Source organism: Styela clava, chromosome 8, assembly GCF_964204865.1.
Source record: "Styela clava chromosome 8, kaStyClav1.hap1.2, whole genome shotgun sequence".
Classification (NCBI taxonomy): domain Eukaryota; kingdom Metazoa; phylum Chordata; class Ascidiacea; order Stolidobranchia; family Styelidae; genus Styela; species Styela clava.
In genome coordinates this window covers 14,576,233-14,597,662 of record NC_135257.1, presented here as the reverse complement: position 1 = coordinate 14,597,662, position 21,430 = coordinate 14,576,233, and the positions used below count along the sequence as shown (strand labels likewise).

The 21,430-nt window shown below is 32.8% G+C and overlaps 1 protein-coding gene across 3 annotated transcripts in view; it reads right to left on the bottom strand.

Annotated features, from left to right (window-relative positions):
* The window catches only part of LOC120345371 (kinesin-like protein KIF1B), a 41,297-nt gene that overhangs the window by 4,301 nt on the left and 15,566 nt on the right, over positions 1-21,430 (bottom strand). For 2 of the 3 annotated variants that reach the window (XM_078114921.1, XM_078114922.1), the window contains 21 exons: positions 16,603-16,687; positions 15,468-15,637; positions 12,881-13,053; positions 11,835-11,957; positions 10,092-10,382; positions 8,986-9,104; positions 8,296-8,402; positions 7,918-8,032; positions 7,427-7,571; positions 7,174-7,264; positions 6,714-6,832; positions 6,246-6,301; positions 5,862-5,985; positions 5,190-5,341; positions 4,860-4,968; positions 4,195-4,309; positions 3,955-4,085; positions 2,479-2,689; positions 1,013-1,155; positions 611-671; positions 207-260 (listed from right to left, as the gene is read on the bottom strand). In XM_078114921.1, coding sequence (XP_077971047.1) covers positions 207-260; positions 611-671; positions 1,013-1,155; positions 2,479-2,689; positions 3,955-4,085; positions 4,195-4,309; positions 4,860-4,968; positions 5,190-5,341; positions 5,862-5,985; positions 6,246-6,301; positions 6,714-6,832; positions 7,174-7,264; positions 7,427-7,571; positions 7,918-8,032; positions 8,296-8,402; positions 8,986-9,104; positions 10,092-10,382; positions 11,835-11,957; positions 12,881-13,053; positions 15,468-15,637; positions 16,603-16,687 — 2,694 coding nt within the window. The remainder of the gene's footprint in view (positions 1-206; positions 261-610; positions 672-1,012; positions 1,156-2,478; positions 2,690-3,954; positions 4,086-4,194; positions 4,310-4,859; positions 4,969-5,189; positions 5,342-5,861; positions 5,986-6,245; positions 6,302-6,713; positions 6,833-7,173; positions 7,265-7,426; positions 7,572-7,917; positions 8,033-8,295; positions 8,403-8,985; positions 9,105-10,091; positions 10,383-11,834; positions 11,958-12,880; positions 13,054-15,467; positions 15,638-16,602; positions 16,688-21,430) is intronic. The other variant, XM_078114923.1, reaches the window with a different exon arrangement.

Sequence of the window (21,430 nt, the reverse complement as noted above, 5' to 3'; positions counted from 1 at the left end):
TCTTTGAACTAATGCTATCGTTAGGAGTTATTAAATAAAAAATCTTCGATTTTAGCACGACTAAAAAGGTCATTTTTTGTGAATGAATTTAAACTTTTATAATTATATTTAATGCCCATGTAACAGAGTATCTGGCATTCGAAGATTTCTAAAAGCTATAAATAGCTACGGAATAAAGTTCTACGTTCATACTAACCATAACTTACCAAATCCTGAAAGTCGAAGATGCTTGGTATACGATATTGCATCAGCTTCAAACACTTAAATAAAATTTTTTAGTTTGTAAATTTAGATTACAGAATATATTTTTTGTGGAAGGGTGAGCCTTTCAAGTTCGAACTCTCTCGACTGTGCTATCAATTTAGTCAAATTCTTGATATCACTTTTTTATCTCAAAAATTATGGAAAAATGCATTTTTTTGTAAATAAATATTTGCAGGATTATCTACAAATTGATTATTTGAAAGCAAAGGGGTAAAAAAAAAAAATCGGTATAAATGGTAACTTTATCAGAACGACAAATATTATTTTAAAAGATAATAGAATTCATACATTTTTTTAAATAAATTACTCTTAGGCCATCAACATATAAAACTAATAATGGAATTACCTTGCTAGCAAGCTTCTGATCTCTTGCTGAATCCTCATCTTTATCATACTGGCCTTGATCACTGAAAAATAAAAAATTGTTTACTTTAATTTTTACTCTATTTTTTTATTTAACTGATGTCTGGTGGAACTGTGTAAAAACATGAATACTAGAACCACAGAGTTACCAAATAGAATAGAGTATTTGTATTTATCCTGGGAAAGAAAAGAAGATAAAAAGATGGCAAAAAGTCCAGAAATACTCACGCCCACAATTATCCCACAAAGGATTCAAACCTCCAAGCTTGTGCAGGGCAATCAGAGGTGCGATGAGAAGCGTATTCCCATCGCTCAGCATGTTGCGCCAACCGTCAGGCTATACAGCCCAAGTTACTTTACTTAGTAAATTTCAATCCAGTCTCACCATTCAGGAACTTCTTCTTGTTCATATTGAGATAAATCTTTCATTTCATCATCATTGTATTCAACTTCATCATTATCTTTTGATAAACTTTTTCTCATCATCAACACGTCGCGTACTTGCATAATGTGACGAGACTTCTCGACCTTTATGGGAATCATGAAAAATTCATTCATAGATAAATATTATCCACTTAAAAAACTATCCATAAAATATTTTTTCTACGAGGCTCTTCCATGCCTTTCACTTCAGATAATTTAGCATTAAAAAGGTAGCAGCAATCATTTTGAAAACACATCAGCTGGAATGTTGAAATAACCTATGTGATAAGTACCGTAAATTCATGGATTAGTTAACACTAACAGCTCTGTTGTATAGTCTGGTGTCCAATAAGACAATCCAAGAAAATCAGGTAAAAAAATTAGTCGTTTTATTAGACGAAAAATCTGTTTTATTAGTCGAAAAATCTGTTTTATTGGTGAAAAAACCGTTTTATTAATCTGTAGTTTAGTCTCGTGTCCAATAAGACAATCCAAGAAAATCAGGTAAAAAAATTAGTCGTTTTATTAGACGAAAAATCTGTTTTATTAGTCGAAAAATCTGTTTTATTAGTCAAAAAATCCGTTTTATTAGTCGGAAAATACAGTTACTATTCTTCAAATAGCACTTTGTGATATGAATTAGGTATCCCATGCCAGATGTTTTTAAGATGAAATTGGCCAACATTTATTTTAGTGATGAATTATTAATGAAGGATGACAGTAGACTTAAACCATGTAGTATGACTCATATCTGATGTCTGTGAATGACAATTTGAGAATGGTGTAATGCAACTAAAATTAGAAATTTGTTTAAAGTACTGCCAGCATAAAAACATCACAGGTTTGGTCTATTACAAGTAATTTTGGTTTTTGATTATCACACTGATATGAATGGGTCCCTCCAGTAGCTCATTATGCCTGACCAAATACTTGTACAGGGAATTGCTCAGAGCAAATTTATGAAGCACTCAATTAATGTTTGCCACAGATTATGATTCTAAAATTCAAGCTATAGTCTATACACAATCATTTTAACAATTTTATCCATCTTATATTTGTAAATGAAAATTAATGCATTCAAAAATAGACACTCAAAAATAAATTGTACCCACAACAACCATCTACTACTAGGTACCATTTGTGATTACTACATGAATATAAAAAGTGGATTAACTGTGATTATTTTCATTCTTTGAATGTGAGGCATTCATTCTTCCACTTTTGTTTTTGGGTTCTTTAAATGAGCATGGATGAATAAAATAACTGATGAAAAACTGTTTAAAACAAACTTAGTTTTTGTGTATTGATGAATGCGGCACAGAGTGTTGAAGGTCGTTGGGAAGTGGTTACAGATCATTAAGAGGACCGCTGGATTACACAATGGTACACATGAAATCCTATCCTATATGACTGAGTAGATATACAAACCTGCAAGACTTTTGAGAACTTTTCCAATTGGATTTGATGATCAAGTATTAGACTGTCACCCCTTGGTCTCCATCCCGATAAATTTTCTTCGCCTCTTACGTAAGTAGCTGAAGTATCAAGAACTCGACGCTGTCTTCGTTGCATTCCTGGACTTCCAGATCTACTGTTGTAAAGTTTGAGTGAGAGTTGGTAGACACCACTAACACAATTACTGAAATATAAGAAGAGTAATTTATTATTAAATTATAATTATATAGCAAATCAGAAAAATTGGGCACAATGGCTATATTATTTTTCCTTTCTCTGCCGCTTTTTCAATGAATTGAACAATGATGCTCCCACTTTCAATCTTATAAATTCTGGGCTGTCTCAGAATGTGGTTTTCCTGAGATGGATTTGCAGCGTAATATGGTGTTTAATAGGTGACCGTACATTTGAACCCATGTGTATATCCACGGGTTCAATCTATATGCGGGTGCTAAACCCATGGGTTAGGGTTAGTATGGGTTCAACTATCTGTAAAACAAAAAAAATTCCATAGGTGCAATAGCATACAGGTGCAATTGTCATGGGTTCAAATGTACGTGGGTTCAAATGTAATGGAACCGTTTAATACTGTAGATGGGATTAGCGTACATCCTGCTATTTTCCATTCCCACTATTTTAATGTTCTAGTTAAGGGTTTCCTAAACCCTTCCATTCATCAGTACCTTTGGACAATATATAAGTCGCTCGTTAACCCATATAATTGTCTTGCGTGCCATGATTGGTCAAAATAAGTGGCTTAAACAGCTAAAGTAAACTTGTTAGATACTGTAGTGCGGGGGAAATATGACTTCTTCAAATCATTAACATCAGGTGATAAAAACATTTTTAGGGTAGATTAGCAGTTATGCAAAGAATAGCCTAATAATTAATCTAATGCACCTCTTGAAAATTCTGAATGTACCCCTGCTCTAAATGCGTTGACATAGCTGATTAAGAAATTCATTACACCAACATCAACAAGCGCACAAATCAGAATGCAAATGATTAACATTATTTAGTTTGCCAAAGCAGTAGAAAACCGACTATGGAATCAATTTTAAATTAGTCATGACTGCTCTGAAGTTTTTTCTGATTTTGATCAAATTGCAGAAAATAGGATAGGATTCACATATGTTTATCATGAGGAGAGGAAAGCTGATAAGTTGGCTTTATCATATGGCAAATCAGAGCCTCTCGTCTGGTTACCAGCTCCTGTCAAGTATGGGATTAGATAGCCAGTTATTTGTTTTCAGATGCATGGATTTGATAGAGAAAGCCGATACCGACCAGCGGTTATGTGAACCACCTTACAGTAGCGAGAAGTCCGGCAGTACCGTTAATACATAATTATCCCCCACAGGATTCAAACCTGCAAACCCAAGCAAGGTAATCAGAGGTGCAGTGGCAAGCATATTCCCAATGCTTGCATGGTGCGTCACACCGTCATACCTTTCCAATGTAGAGTAACAACCTCTGAACAAACTTCTCAATGTTCTTGGTGATTTTAATTTTGCTTCTCTGTTGCAAATCTTTAAACAAAGATCTTTCTCAATCACAATTGGACGTTCACAGTTTTCCAACTGAAAGAAAATAGATAATGAAAAATAGATTGATTTATCTTTGAATTTAGATAATAGCCAATTTAGTTTTAAATCATGCTTAGAAGAAAAATGAACTTTTAAAACTTACGCCGATGATTGCAGTCAATGTTATATAAACTTTGCGATTTGATGGTGTCACTCGATTAAGAAGTGATGAATTATGAAGAGAACTGTCCCAAGCAGCTTCAAATCTGTACAGTGTTCTAGAAATTGAAAAAAAACGATCAAAACAATATAAGATCATTGTCTATGTTGCATTTACATGACAGATGTTGTTTTGCTGGCATCAATACATGTGAAAACATCCACCTAATGAATGGTGTGATAATTTGGATAGCTACCGTACATGCTAAACTGGTAATTCCATGGTTTCTATCTTAATAGTTGCCAGCTGTGTAAAAATAGCTTCATATGTATTGTTAATATTAGAATTATACTGCCTTGTACAGCTATCAGGTAGGCCTATTGTAGTTTCTTGGATTAAAAGACTATTTATAGTTGACATGCCGACCAAAATACACCGCTGTCAAGTAGACCTAAATGAATTCATCCTGTCCATTTCGAAGAAGGAATGAATACATTTTTTTGAATTTTTGTGCTCGTTTTTCTGAATTTCTAATAAAAAATGGCGAATGAATATTTCAGACCTTCAGCAACCTACTCACGTACCAAGGATGTAAACAAGAGAGTCAGAAAAACAGAAAAAATTCTAAACGAAATCTATCGCTGATGTGATTGAAAAAGTGACTCCACCTGTCGCTAATCGTTGTTTTGATAATCTGAGTAGGAATTGAACTGAGAGATAAAGATGTCTCATCACAATATAAATCATCTGTTGAATGTTTATCGTATCGGATTCGTCCTGAAATTTAAAAAAAAAATGTAAAATAGGCGAAACAAACATCAATTTAAAAATTTACCAAAAAAGTTCTTTAAAAATGCAAAACTATACTATGTTAAAAAAAAAAAGTCTTTTTTATTACATGAGAATATTTTCAAATATCTGAATAGTCTGTCATTTCTCACTTTTCAACAAAAAATTGGCTCCATTATACAACAAAATCATATAATTTCAATACATACCAATCACTATTTCTTGAACATCATTCCATGAAAATTCGACAGCAGATTCATGAGTTATTGTCACAGCAATACGACGCTGTATTCCTTGATGTAATAAGTATGTGCTGTTGTTCATTATTTTACTTGAATGTTCAACAGTCACTGGTGTATACCTGCAAAGTCACAAATGAGAATATCTACCGTATTTTATGAACCATACGACGCACTTTAAATTCTATATTTTTCTGAAAAATTAATAGTGCACCTTTTTAGCCGGTGCTCCGCAAAATACGGTAGCTCTACATAAAACTGTTTACTCAAAATCCAATCTCAAATATCATGTTAACATCCAAGCAGAGAAATAAGCCTCTGTGTCTAGTGGATTCTGTTGGTGATAAGCTGCCAAAGCCATACTCACAAGTGATAATAGTGTTCTAAAAACTTTATTTCCCACCTTACAAATTTAATTAGATAATGAACCTTGGGTGGCGCTGCTTAATAACCAGTTTGGTTCCCCATGCTTTCCTTCCCCAGAAAAAATGTCTGTTAAATTTTGTTTAATTTTTTCTCAATTTCGTATGTATTTTTTTACTGAATAGAAAAAATAAACTTGACTGTTACTTTAATAGCTCAAATTTTACAGCATACAAACAGATCAATACTAATAATACAAATTACAAAAAATGTTCTTACTCGCCACAAGGTTCCATTTCACAAATTTCAAACCAGGCCAACAGATTATACGAACAATCAGGTTCTTCATAAAAACCATCAATATCAGATCCATAATGAAATGATGCAGAGTTTGAAACTTGAACTTGAAAGGAAAAAAGAAAAGAAATTTACTATAAATACGGATATTAAATAATGAATTGGCGATGTGGCGCATCATGCTGAGCGTTAGAAATTCGCTACCGCACATTACCCTGAGTAGGTTGGAAAGTTGGAATCCTGTGAGAGATACTTATGTGTGATAAAATTGCTGGCCTCCTCACCGCCATAGAGTGGTTCACGAACCACTGGTCGGTTACCAGAGATAAGTTTAGTTTATTTCTTGAATAAAAACTTGATTATTACCTGGTTTTGACAGATGTGTCAAAGTAACTGAAGGTGGTATACTTCTCTTCAATAAACTGTAAAAAGATGTGAAAATAGTTTCTTAATTTGATGACAACTCATTTTAGATTACTTTTCGCAATTATAATTCATATTTGTTTTTTCTCTTGAATTCTACAAAACAGCTGGCACACACTACATAAATTGGTATTTGCATGATACTTCTTATTCATCTGAATGCTATTACAGAATTTCCATATAGTTACTTAGTTTTAAATTAGAATATTTCCAGACATTCTGGGAGTCTTTTATAAAATTGTCATGAATCATAAATTTAATATAAAAATTTCAATTTCTAAAAACAGCTTTTCGTGTACCATTGGTACTGAATTACATTTAAGGTTAATTAATTAAACAACCATACTTGTAATTAGCAAAATGCATGTCTATCAAAATATCTACTGAGTTGTCTATTATGAGTAACCCTACCTTTCTAGGTTTCTACTCTCGTTATGAAGAGGATGTTGAGTGAAATGACCAAATATCTCAAATAATATAGGTTGTGTTGCAATGTAATGAAGAAATGATTGTGTAACTTCAACTGAGAACTGAAATAAAAGATGGATTAGTATAGCGACAAAATAACAAAAAACAATTCAAAATAAGAATTCAATTGAAATCAATGAAAAATCATACATCTTCGAATCAATTTTTATTTAGAAGATATTCCACTAAAAATGACTGAATAATTTGGACAAACAACAATTGATACAAGTCAAAATAATATAGAATCTCATTCTTGGCAGAATTGACAACTCTGGGGCAACAGGCTTATCCGACCAATACATAACAAGGCGAATAAAAACAATTTAAACTCTCATATCATAATTTAAGTCATTTATCATATGTCTCATGACATCGGTATCTCCGAAAAATATACTGTACACACATTTTGAACATGATAGAAAGCAAGTGGAGCTCCTTTTCTTGTGTTGTTGATTGGTTCTGTTGAAAATGGTTCATCTTTCCTGTTGATGAAACTGAAAACAAAAAAGGAAAATGCAACTACTCTGAACTAAATAAATCCAACACTTCACCCTGGTTAAAATAAATTATGGTGTGTGCACCAACCAATCTTAAAATACTAAAAAGGGATTTTCCACATACTAGGAACTGGAAAAAAAATTATATCAAAATCTCACTTGAACTGGCAAAAAATATCAGCATATTCCGATGAAATTCCAATGGCATCCAGTATCGTGATACGGAATTCAAAAATGTCTCCGATCTTAGGTCTGTCGTTTGGATAAAGTGAACTTTCAAAATCTTTTTGAAGATAAAGATTTACTGAATAGAAAATATTAGTTTTTGAGACAAGAATAAGTTACAATAATTATGTTGACATCACGGTTCGAAGTTCTCAATTCTGGTCAATTCAGAATTACAATTGGACCTTAAAGTATAAGAGGATGAAGAGACAAGCCACAGGTGAATTATAAGTTTCATAAAAAATGTAATAGGCCGAAGTCATCAGATAATAGCTACATCGAGAATTTATAAATGTAAAATGTTGACAATAAGTAGATATGTTGAACAATGCAATTGTAGGAGATACCTTATTTGTCATTTGATTTCATCCTCATATCATACACCCCTAAAGCAAATAAATAGTAAAGAAAAATAGATAACTCACTGTCTTCATCTTGGAATGAAGTTGTCGAACAAAAAACTTCACTTTCGTAAGCTGATATTTCGGAATCAACAAAAATATTGAAATCTTCAACAGATTCATCATAAGTTTCTTCATCCTATCGACAAGAAAAAAAATTGTTTTACTATTGAGTAAAAAAGAAATTATAACTGGATGGACTTATAACTTCGATGCCTGATTCAATAGTAATACTTTTGCTTACTGTCGCCCAAGACCTTGTTTTGAGTGAAGTGACATCAAATACCTGACCATGTAAAACTACAGTTTATATTTGGGTCACACATGGTTAATTGTATTTTCAAAATTGTCAAATTTTAGCCAGAGATGCTTTTAAGATTTCAGCTTTATAGAAATATTCACCTGATTGTAATCATCACGAAATAGCATTCTAGCAGTTGCCGATCTTCTTCTGCTGTTATATTTTAATTTACTGTCGTTGATATCATCACTTCTCTTCCTATGATGACCTGTATGAAGTAAATACGGTATATAATTCAACAAATTGAAACGATAATTTAATAAAAATATATATGATAACGGAAATTGAAAAAATATTCCGAGAGCGATTTTATCATTTGATATTTTGTGCGCACTATGGCCTAGCAATGTTAGACTTAATTAGGTTGACATCGCAGATTATACATTTTGCCACATCACCCAAGGTGTGATTAATTGTTGAATTGGAGACATTCAGATCTTTCTGAAAATAATAGCTTTTTGTATATCATTACATATAAGTGGCCCCGTATTCAGTGCAAAAGTCGTGAATAAGCATTGCATGATAAAATTAGTTCTATGAACTATGACCATATTCATGTTGAAAATTTTGACAACAGAAATTGCTAATTTTACGGAAAACTTTTTTTTCTTTGAGGTTTCTCAACAACAATTCTTCTCAACAAAATTAATTAACAAGATAAAATTGCAATCAAGAAACAATATTACTGAAAACCGAATTGGATTATGCACGGTTTAGTAAGAGTCAAATAAGCCAATTTCAAATTTAATGCAGTGTCAAATAAAGAAAAATTAAAAACCTTTTTTACATACCTGATATAGCCTGGACAGCAACTCTAAGATATCCTTCAATTTTACCATCCTCACTTATAACAGCCATTTTATGAACCAATGAAGTTGGAACCAATAAGTTGGTCAAATACACAAACCCTCTGTTAAAGAATTAAGTGTGGTATTGTGATGGAAGAAAAACATAAGTAGAATATTAAAAGCTCACAACCACATGCAGGACACAACTAGATGAATTATTTAAAGTAGTTTATTCAGGATGTGGCTGACCCCAGAGTGGGTCACGAAAGGGTAAAATCTAGTCCGACACTAACTAAAGTTAAAACAAAATATTGATCAAAATTGAAAAGATTTCAAACCATTACCGACATCCACTATCACCGAAATAGAGCATAGATTCGATCTGTTGTGCGAGAATATACAAGCACATCAGTCTCAATAAAATTATTCTCAATTTTGTTATTTTTTTAATATTTCCTGTATTATCAAATATTATTTTATTTTAGTTCCTGAAGGGGTTGCAAAAAAATTTGGCTGAGTCGAGAAGGTCGTGATGGAAAAAGTTTGAAGAACACTGCTCTAAACAAATCTCCAGACAAGTAGTTGGGTAAATAAAACACCAGAGTTTCTAAAATGAACAATGTAATCTTGCCTATGTCCTACCCGCCAATGAGTACCCATCAAATTCATTTCCCTTGTCCTTACATGGACTTACCATTGCAAATTTTTGTGTATATTAAGGAAGAGAAAAGAAAGTCAATAAGATGGCCGAAATGAATCCCCCACGACGAAGATGAGTACAGCAATGTCCTTGCAATATATTATCTTACATGTGAATCAAACCTGTAAACCAAAAGTGTTTCTAATACTCAACTCAATGCGACAAGCATCAATTCAATTCTCCTGTGACTTATGTCAAAAATGAAATTATCTTATACAGAGCTTAGTTCAGAGTAAAGGGCTGAAACTCATTACTTGAATGTGTTTACCATCATAAATAGAATTATATATACAGTACAATCAACACAATGTATTACGGATTCTTAAGAGGTATTGTTACTTACATTACAAACAATTGAACAATATTCATGCATCAACAATTCACCAAGTTACGACGTTCAGTTTGATACCTTCCCACAATGGAAAACCACGGTGTCCGATCATAAAATGGATCCTGATGACTCAGTAGATTATAAATTGCCGACTCATATTCCAAATCTGACATTGATGACGATTTAACGAAAGTTGATGCTTGACTGACTGGCTCTGTCGGACTTAATTTATCTTGGGCCACAGATGGCAGAGACAAAATCGACACTGATGGAGATATTGCGTTCACAGGACTCGCAGCGTAGCATGGTGGTGTCACATCGCCGGGACTAGGATGAATACAGGATAAGTGCATTCTTGGGGCCGGAAATCTGTTGATCAATTAAATTGATTGTCAACATGGAGATGGGTTTTCTCATTTTCCCCGTTTTATTATGACAATAGAAATATGAGATGATCATGTATGAATCATGATAAATTAGTAATTTTGATTTCAAATTTGAAGTTAGTTGAATATTGTATGAAAGATTTTGTTCATCCAGGCTGTGTATAGAATAATGTTTACCAAACGAGAAGGAATTTTGTTATTTTTAGGGGGAAAAAGGGGATATTGTTTTGCTGATTTTGTGTTATTATGTACACATTATAAACCATTAAACTGTACAAAAGCCAGAGTGCGAGTTGCACATAACACAAGGATACAATAAGGAAAGTCAAATAAATCAGGCAATGGGAGACATATATCAAAAACCATTGAGAACCAGTGGTATAGGCAAAAATGGATAGTCAGAGGTTAATTTTGGTTGGACTAGGAAAAACACATCGACATCGTCAAAATGGATAAATTTGAATTTTTTTACTTTTGACTTTTGAGTGCAATGGTTAGTTGTATAATAATTGCTAATAGCTATCATATTACCATGTGATAAGAAGTTCAATACAGCCAATGTGTTCATTTTACGTTTCATCAAAATTCAAAATTTTTGTTTTGAAAATGAGAAACCCCAATTGGGATGATATGACGATCTGTGCAATTATTGTCATACTTATGGTAAATACAATATGTAAAGCTCATACAACAGAAAGTGATTTTTGATAAAACTTTCAAGTTTGTCAATAAACTAAACCTAATGTGTGAATATTGTCACACTTAAATACAATATGTAAAGCTCGTGAAACACAAAGTGTTTTTTCATGAAATGTTCCAGCTCAAGTTTGTCAATATACAACTCAAGCATAGTCAAAACCTAATTTTCTTTGAATTATTAAAAATTTATGAAATTTCAGACCTCAGGTAGAGCGCTTTCAATATTTGATGACATTGAAAGGTTATATTGAAGACTATGACTAATTTACCCACTCATATCGTGAGAAAATATTTATTTCGTTAAAGGCACTAAAAAAATATTCGAAAAAAATATCAAAGAAATCAACAAGATAAATCAATCCAGGTACTAAGCAAAATAAACTCTTTAAATTTTGCATATGGCTTAGATATTGATAAATTTCGAATTGTAGAGAAACTGTTTCCAAAGTATAAAATGACAAATTGAGGTACTCAAGTAGAGGGTGAACCAGGTTAGGGTTAGGCCATATTATTATTCCGATTTTCCTTATTAGCCAAGTGAATATGCCATCTGCCCATAGGTTCCAGTCCCTTTATACAACATGATGTAAAGTAGGGGAACAAAATTAGTTACCTCCATATTGGTACACACACTTCTGGAGCGCCTAAATTCATTTTACACGATATGATTGAACTATTTTCCACTGCATTCATTAATGCGTTACTGTGAATAATATTGGATTATATAAATATTTACCTGAATGTAATATTGAGCCATGGAAATTTTTCCGAAAATTTTTCTCGTCTTCCTTTCCCTGAATTTTCAGATAAAGATGCAGATGCCTGATCATACATTTTGCGCATCAAATCAAGCCGTTTTCTATCAAAAAAGAGATAAAAATACAAATCAAAATCTGTGGTACCAACATTGTTATGTCCTATATTCTAACCACCAGGCCATCCTACAGAAACTCTGTTTAATTTTTTTTAAACTCCTCTTATTTAAGTCTTTAGCACTGAGCAAGGACCTGAACAAGCAGACAATGATCTCTACCGATAAATAAGGAGAAAAAAATTCAAATAACTTCAAATATACACACAAAAAATTGTACAAGAAAAATACATAGTCCAAAATAACTGTAAGTAAACAGAAGTATATAATATTCCATTCTGAAGAAATGGCAAAGTCATTTCAAAATCCAAATTATAAAATGGCAAAGTCATTCCAAAATCCAAATTATAGAGTGCATTTTTATTTCAATTGTATTAAACTGTCAAGACTAAAAGAAACATATCTACAGATATGAGAGTTGCAGCAAATTTTTATTAAGAATATTACAAGGGATCTCCAAAACGAATCGGATATTTGAATACATTCAAAATTGGTTATATTCTATTTAGTAAATTCTTGATTTTGGGAATAATTATTACTGGTATTTGAATATTTTTATTTGAAAACGTCTTTTTGAGCATTTAATATCCTATGATAGACGAAAAAATGATTGACTTTCGACAAAATAAAATAGGGAATAATATTTAAAACAATGCTTATCTCAATTCTGCATGAAAGATTTGATTTCTACAAATTTACAATTGTCTTGAGAAATTTTTCTTGTGGAACAGACCCATTTCAGAATATATTCGAAATTTCATATTAGAAAAGATAATTTCAGAATGTATTCAAAATACTACCGTAAATTATTCAGTTTTGACCATCCCTGACTATTATCAGCCTTTTATTACACACTTTCTGAGATATTGGACATGAAATTGCTGTAAAGAGAAGTTAAATAATTAAATTACCTCAGTTTCAGTAAAGACCAATAATGAGTTGCACCATTCTTTAAATCAGATACTTTTACGGCAACAATAGTTTTACTTCGTTGTCTTCCAAACTCATCCAAGCACGAAGGTCGAAGTTCAGCAGAGAGAGGTGACAACAAAGTATCAGTCAATATAGTGAATTGAAACATGACCTAAACATAATGATTAAGTTTAATTTATTTTAATAAAAAAAATATATTGAAAAGTTTGAAAATTTTCATTTTCAAAATATTGTCTATGGTACAAGAACCAATAATAGGATTAAAAACTTCAAGAAAAGTTTTTTTTTGCTCATTTCAGAAAAAATATGCATGTTATTACATAAGCTACATTAACATGATATGCTTATCATAAATCTAATACAAACTTTAGAAGCGCTAGTCGTCATCTGCAGTTCAAGCTACCTACTTGCTGCAGTTGTCTAAAATTTTAAACAAAAACAAGTTCGCTGATTATCACAACATTCCAAAAACGGTTTCGCATGATCCCTTGGGTGGTAACAGACTCAAAAGTCCGTAAATGATCCTATCGTTACCAACCAGTCACACGAAAACTTTTGATTTACTTATTATGTTATTATTATTTTCATATTATGTGTTTTTTGGTTGACAAAATATTAACTTCTCTCTCTCTCTTACAAACCCTCTTATTTCCACCACTGGTCAGAAGCATGAAATACCACCTTCCTTTGCTTTATCAGAATTAACATTTTACCATTGGGATGAAATTTGAAAATTATAAGTTGATAAACATAGAAAAAATCATATTTTTAGTGCCGGTGATTAGTTTAAAAATGTGATTTGAGAGTGAATGCAGCATTTCTGGAATTGATTCAGAAATGCAGAATTATTTCGAATAAAATTGATTGTCCTAATTGTCCAAAACTGTCTGTGAAAAGCGCGAGATGAGACAGAAATAAATTATTCATCATAGTCTGGTCTGTGGTATAGTGTTGTTCTGTCTATAATTCAATGCCTTTGAATGCAAGATATATTGCCGATATATTTCAAGAATGTATTCAATAGCAATCTATTTTCTTATATTCTCATATTTTTATTCAGTTTAATAGATTTGATGGGTGAGAGTATATCCAGCGGAGATGTTACACGAAGAACATATTTTAAGTAGTAAATTTACATGGCGTAAGTTTAATTTAGTGAATTTCAGAATGCCTTGGTGCGGTGATGGGCAGGGGGCCCAAAGGCAACAAATTGCGCCAGCCAAGCTATTTAGGGTGGCCCAGTGTGTAGTGTGGTCAACACTCAGATTTTACTCAATCAATCATAAAATCCTAATTAGACAGTTTCTGTTAAGGGTCGTTACAACTTCTGTCTAAGCTGATGTTAACAAACTATGCAAAAACTTTGAAATTTCTAGTGTCCCAATCAAATGGTAAATAAATAAAAATTTTCATTGTGATAATTTTTTTTAATTATTTATGTACATGGAAAAACTAAATTTATTACTAGATTTCTGTTACAGACTGCTAATAATCAAATTCCATTTTGTAATCAAGTTGTTTACGTTATAGTGTCGCAATCTCGTTGTTCGATTTTGTGTGTACCCTTTTTATGACGTCACATCGAGCTGTTCTAGACTTGTCGATGTTGGCGCGCATCTTTGATTATCGAGACGTGCTTTGCTGACTGTAACCGTTTTTAACTGTAATTCCTAGATTATGGTTGTAATGCAGTAGGTTGCATATGACTTAGTTTAGTTACTATGACCGTTAGACTTTGCTTAGTTGTTCGGACTATTGCATTTAGATTAGTTAGTATGTTTATGACTTGATTAGGAATTATTCAGTGATGGGATTCAACTTTTTTGTCCGCCGGTTCCATCATACAAATGTCATATTTTCAGGCGGTTCTGTTACAAAAAGTCAGGTAATGCTGACCGGTTCACTGATCTCATAAAATTCTGTGACACGATTCTATAGAACCAGTGCAAACCGGCTGAATCTCACTACTGGAATTATTGCTCAACTGAATGTTCTTTATTGTTATTTATTTGCAGTTAAGTTATTTATCTTAATTGTGATTAAGTTATTCACTTTTGTAAAACCCACTAAGATACCTGTTACCCATAACCCCGTTGCCGTTACAAGTTATCCGTCCTCTGGACATTTCGTATTTGTTCTCAAGACGATCTCTACACCTGCATCTGCATGTTACCTATATGTTTACTACTATTTTCTGGATTTACTGCCTGATGAATAACTTTCAACATTGTCATTTAAAGTGCTGTGGAACCTTTTCAATATAAGTTTCAAATTAATCGGAATTGTTTGACAGTGTGGAACGAGGGGGATTTTGCAAGGTTCAATTTAGAGAGTATCAATGTATTGCTGTTTGAGCCAAGCACAAGGTCTGGAATCTACAGTACGCGAAAGTCAAAACATTAGAACTCTAGTCCAAATCTCTAACAATTTCTCAAGTTGGTTATATGGCCCACTGACAAAAAATGTTGCACACCCCTGCTTTAAATAGTAGGCCAGAATATTTGATTTAAATTGGTGCAATATTACTACAAGGTAAATGAAGTCCATAAAAGAAGCAACAATTACCTGTTTTTTCAATTCAACACTGATTGCATTCGCTTCCTTTAACAAAATTGCATTTCCCCACAAATCATCTCTCAATGATGTGAAATGATAAGATTTCCATTTTTTCCAAGCTTTTCTAGCAAGCTCGAATTCATGTTCATTCCAATCTATTTCTTCTTCTTCTTCTTCATCTAAAGATATTTGTCGTTAACAATCATATTTCTAGTTTATGTATGAAACAAACAAAATAGACAAAAACTTGAAAACTTTTGGAGTATGAATATTGGGCTCAACGGTCAGGTACACCGGTTCTCAACCAGTGGGCCATTTTTCTTGTAAATTCTTAATTACATAAAAAGTTAATAGGCCACAGAATTCTTGTTGAACAAAATTGGGCCAAAAAATGGTCGAGAACCACCGGCCTGGCAGTAATAGCGTTATATTGAACCCAGTTTTTCAATAAAGGTGTGAAGATCTCGGGTCCCAACCCCGCAGCTAACACAATCTATTCATTCAAGAGTATAATAAATCATGTAGGCAATGCCAAGCTGGCAAAGTTCTAGACTTTCTATAAATAATATCTCTTTACATACTATCAGTTGCTTGCCCGAGGCTTTGGTTTGAGTGAAGGTATGAAAAAGATGTTTCCACAAAGTGATAGCTCACAGTCTACAGTTATTGACTTGGTAGAAATGTAATTGAATCTTACAAAACTTAAATTAATTGGATTCTCGCAATTTTGTTGTTTGTTTGCTTTTTTTGAAAGTATAATGAATGTTTTCCTGACCTTTGACGTCAGAAAAATTCTTTCTATTCTTTACCTTTGCAAAATTTTTGAAGTTCATTTGGAAAGTGTTTATCCCTGTGGTCACTCGCAAATCGGTTTACATGTTTAAACCGAAAATTGAACACAATCTATTATTGAAAATTCCTAACCATGTGCCGCTTTTACAGGTGCTGATAGTTACGGTATTTGATTCACAACTAATTTTTGTGGACACAGCTAAAAACTGACACTTACATTTGTTATGTCATTGACCCATTGCTGATTGGTTATCGTTACAGAAATATACAAGAAAATCGATGCTCGGGTAAATATCCATTTGATATGAATTTAGAAAATTTATGTTGTTTAACAAATGAAGCAAATACTAACCTAATATATCTTCGAATATTCCTGAAGATCTCAAAGACTGAGTTTCATATTGTTTCTTCAATGCTTGTAGTTTACTTTCATAATCCTTAAAAATGAATAGTTGATGATGATTAATGTGTGCTGAACAATGGAATACAATAACCAGCTTATTATCTCTCACACGTGGAAGATATTGCTCATGAAACTGGATTAGAAATATCACTTCTTTGTTCAAAGCAAACCTCAACTGGTAATAGCTTTCGAAAGTATCTAATATTTTAGGTCAAATAATGCATATTTCAATATCAAATTATTAATTGCTGGGTATAAATTCACAGACCAGGTAAAAGAACAGAACACAACAATCATGAAGAAAGTAGAATACTGTAGCATAAAATGCTCATGAAATATGTACAATTTTTTCCTCATTTTAGTACATCTTGTGTGCTTCAGAATAGATTTTTAAGTTTTGTCCACATTCATGATATATTGAATTTTTATCTATACATTGCAGTTGTGTATTTTATACATTTTTTTGAAGTTTTGGGGTGAAAATGTTGAAATGAAATTGTCGTCACTATTCAAAAATGATTGCCTTATAGTAAATGAATGCGCGACATTATGTCATATTGCACAAAATTCAATAATATGGAAGAAGAGATTATATTTCAATTTCATGGACCTTCAGTCCTATAAACATGGTGGAAAATTTCATGGAAATGTAATTTTTAGACTTTGAATTATTGATTACAAAAAAAACTCGAAAATGTGTCATATATAATAATATATACATTCTCATCAATATATTTGTACTAAAACTTCAATGCCGACTAGAGGGCAAATTCTAAAAATTATTCTGATTTCTTTGTAATACCATATTGTAAGTAAAATGAGAAATATAAGATCGGGTTAATTCCCACCGCTTTCATTTATTGGCAGTTTCAGACCGATTTAACCAAGGTACAATGATAGTCAATTAAAAAAGATTGACATTTCTTATTATCTTTTTGCACAGCCAAGCAGTAAGAAGAAAGTCAGCAGAGTGGTACATATTGCTTAGTGTTAGGAATATGCTCGCCATGGGTGTTAATTATGTGTGAGAAGATTGCTGAACATCTCGTCGACGTAGGGTGGTTCATGTACCACTGGTCGGTTAGGGCCTCCACAAACATCAACTCCATGCATTTCGAGGCTGTGGTTTGCCATATAATTAAGCTGTCTTACCAGCTCTCCTCTCCCAAGGAATAAATATGTAAATCCCACCCTATCTTAGTAAAGCAGTTTAAAAATTTGAGGAAGCAATCATAGATCATTCTGTCCTTTCCGTTTCAGATGATATTTTTCATTTTACCATTTTACATCTTGCTCATTTCATCACCATGCCTTACAAACCAGTACTTGACTCTTATTAGTTATATTTGAACTTTCGCTAAAAGAATGTGAATGAAGGTGATGGTAGCCAGAAAAGGATCCTTCAGCAGTTTACCATATCAAGCTATCTGGGGATAACTCTGCATTTCCTCTTTCATCCAAGGCAAATATTCCTATCTGTAATCAGTCAAAAGTACAATATCTCCAGAATGCTTTGTGTACATGATGCAGATATTAGATTTGAATCTTCATTTTCACATTACTGGCAACTTTATGAATATACAGGTGAGCAATGACGAACAACATAGTTTTTCATTTCAGGAATAAGAGCCCATAAAAATCAGTGGTCCCTAATGCATTGATTGAATCAAAAAGTACCTTCCTGAAACAGCAATAGAATCAGCTACACAGATCATGCTTGTTAACTCCTCATTAACCACCATCTCATAGCCTACATTTTGTAAAAGAAAAGATTGCTAGCGACCAGCATTCCCAGTAAATTTCTTTGTTTTGAAGTCTTCTCAAAGCACAAAGTCACAAGCCCTCGTTCAGAATTTAAAGAGACTCATCTCTGAACCAAGTTACGGGAAAGCAATATCAAGATTAGTGATGTACAGATGAAGGTACATTACGTGTCAGAGAATGTCGATTGTCTTGCAATTGCAATTGCATTGCAATTAAAACAGTAAGCGATGCCCGAATATATGACACAAAAACCAAAACAAGTAGCACAGGTATCTAATCCAGGGATGTGCACTCTGCGGCGCACTGGGAAAAACTGTGCGGACTGCGAAGAAGTGACATTGTATGTCCCGCGAAACCAGTTTTTAATATAGTTTATCTGGTACGTGTGGGAAATTCCAATCCCTTTGCATTGCAAGGCCTATACCAGAGCTTGTACAAGCTCTGAAAATTTTAAAGCAATTGGTCTAATAATCAAAAAGAAAAGAAATTTTGTATACCAATAAGAAAAAGAATTCGAACAACAACAACAACATAACACCAAAACCAATTATAGGCCCACTTCATGTCTAAAAAAGCATTTCATAGAGCAGGAAATATTATGCAGAAAATATTTCTGATAAAAGATACTTCCTGGCTTACTCTAATCTCACACGAATCTATACACAAAAACACAAATATTTCAAAGTACCGTATGACAATGTAATTAAAATTACAGTTGAATGTTTCATAGGTAACACAACAAGGCACACACGATGGATGATTTTTCATGCTAAAAGGCAAGAAGAATAGTTTAATGGCACCAATAGGGTAAAAGTGCAAAGTATGAAAGTGGAAAACATTACAAAAAAGGCACTATATATAATTTGTATCTAATTGGGGAAATATCTTCAAAACAAACTTAGATGATGAAATATTTAGATTGAGTAATAGTAATAAATTACTAAACATCTAATATACCATACCCGAATCATGTCTAGGTAAAATAAAGCATAAAACTTAATTTACATTATAACAAAATTGCTAAAAGTCAAAATGTTTTATGAAAAAGTGAAGTAAAAATGAATAGAATTTTTTTTAATGCTGAACAATTGGAAGAGCAGAAATTTAGAAAATTTTAGCATTGTTCAAATTTTTGTGAAGTTTTGTTGTTCTAAAAGAATAAAATTGAACATATAAAAGAAAGTAGCTAATACTTTTGTCTATGTGGAGGGCGATAATACATTTGTGTTGGCCTGTTTTGAAATGATTGCTGATGTGAAAAGGCTAATTGTGGAACGCTGTTAAATTTAACATTTCTATTCATGCATTGATCATCGAAAAACAATGGTTGTTGCTGTGGCATGCGATGAAAGTGAGGCATTTGTGGAGGAACATAATTATTATTTGATAGTTGTTGACTTCCATTCATAATATAAAAATTTTGTCTTGCAAAATCTGGGGTCTCTTCAATCACATCTGAAGTCGGTCGTCGCCAGCTTTGACCGTTATAAGATGTTTTTCTTCTATATGCTGTGTATTTCTGACGTTTACCGGTAGGTCTTTCTTGATTGCCATTTTGGCCCATAAATTGCCTATCATTTCGATTTTGGCTAAAATCCGCGCTCCATCTATATTTTTCTTTGTTTGCAGAGGTGTTTTGTTCACTGGACTCCATGTCTTCCAGATCTCTCCCGCAAGCAATCGTTTGGCGTCTAGTTCTATATTGTTGCAGCTTATTCATGCTCGAACTATTTCCTTTAAATTTAAATCTGAATCCCGTATCTTTTCCATCTTGTTTTTTCTTTTCTTGTTCTTCACGTTGAACCCTTCGTTTTTCTTTATTCTGTTTCCTCAGCTCCATATTTTTTTCATAATTTTTCTGTTGCGCAATCCATTGTAGTCTTCCACGTCTAAAAGCTTTATCATTTTCCATTAACCATTCAATTTGTTTATCTTTCGATTCAAATTCATATGGCAGAACAACACCAGGTGAAGGACAACTAAAATCATTAGATCTTATGTATCTAGGTGATAAAGTTTTATCATTTTCCAACAATGATTTCATGCTATCTTCATCAAGATTTCCGTTATCCTTACTTTTATCACCAATAGTGCTTTTATCAGGTTGCTCACTCGAACCATTATCTACCTTATCAGATTTTGAATCCAAGTTATCATCATCAACATGTTGTAAAATCATTTTGACTATTTTGTCAGACAATTCATTTGACTGATCAGGCGAAATACTCAATTTTTGAACAAGGTGTTTAAGCTTGTTAATAGCCTGATCAAAATGTGCAATATCTTTACCATTTTTTTCTTCATCAATTTCAACAGCATTTTTGTCTTCTTCTATTTTCTCACAAACATCATCCAACATTTGATCCATAATAATTTTAACTTCAACGCCAACATTCACATCTTCAGAAGTTTCCTTCACAATCGAATCACAACTCTGCATTTGAAATAAATCATCACCAGCATGTGATGTACCAACAGTATCCATAACATCTTTTGCAACTGAATGCCACAAAGCTTCTTCATTTGGATTCTTTTTACCATAACGGGTACACAACGCTTTCATTTTTATTTTTGCAAGTGAAACAATCTCAGAGCTATTATAACAAAAACCAGCTAAGGCAATTTCATAACACATTTCTTTAACTGCTTGTACTTTAATATCAGCCATTGTTAGCCATCGTACTGGTCCTTGGGCAGGCGTCGTATATGCAACTGGATCTTGAGTTAAACTATCAGTTACGGAACCAGCATTTGGAAGCCCACATTTTGTAACAATATCGCGCAAAGTTTGTGGAGTCACTTTTTCCCGCAATCCTGCGATCAGTTTCCAACTTTCTTCACATGATCTCAATTTATGAGTCAAATCATCGTCATCCTAAAATAGAAGTTTCGAAATTGTATGAATTGCAAAAAAAAATTTGACTACTAATTTAAGCAAAGATATAAGTTTAGAACTGGCGCATAACGATGTATAGGCTGATCATAATTTTCTAAATGATATTGTTGCACAGGG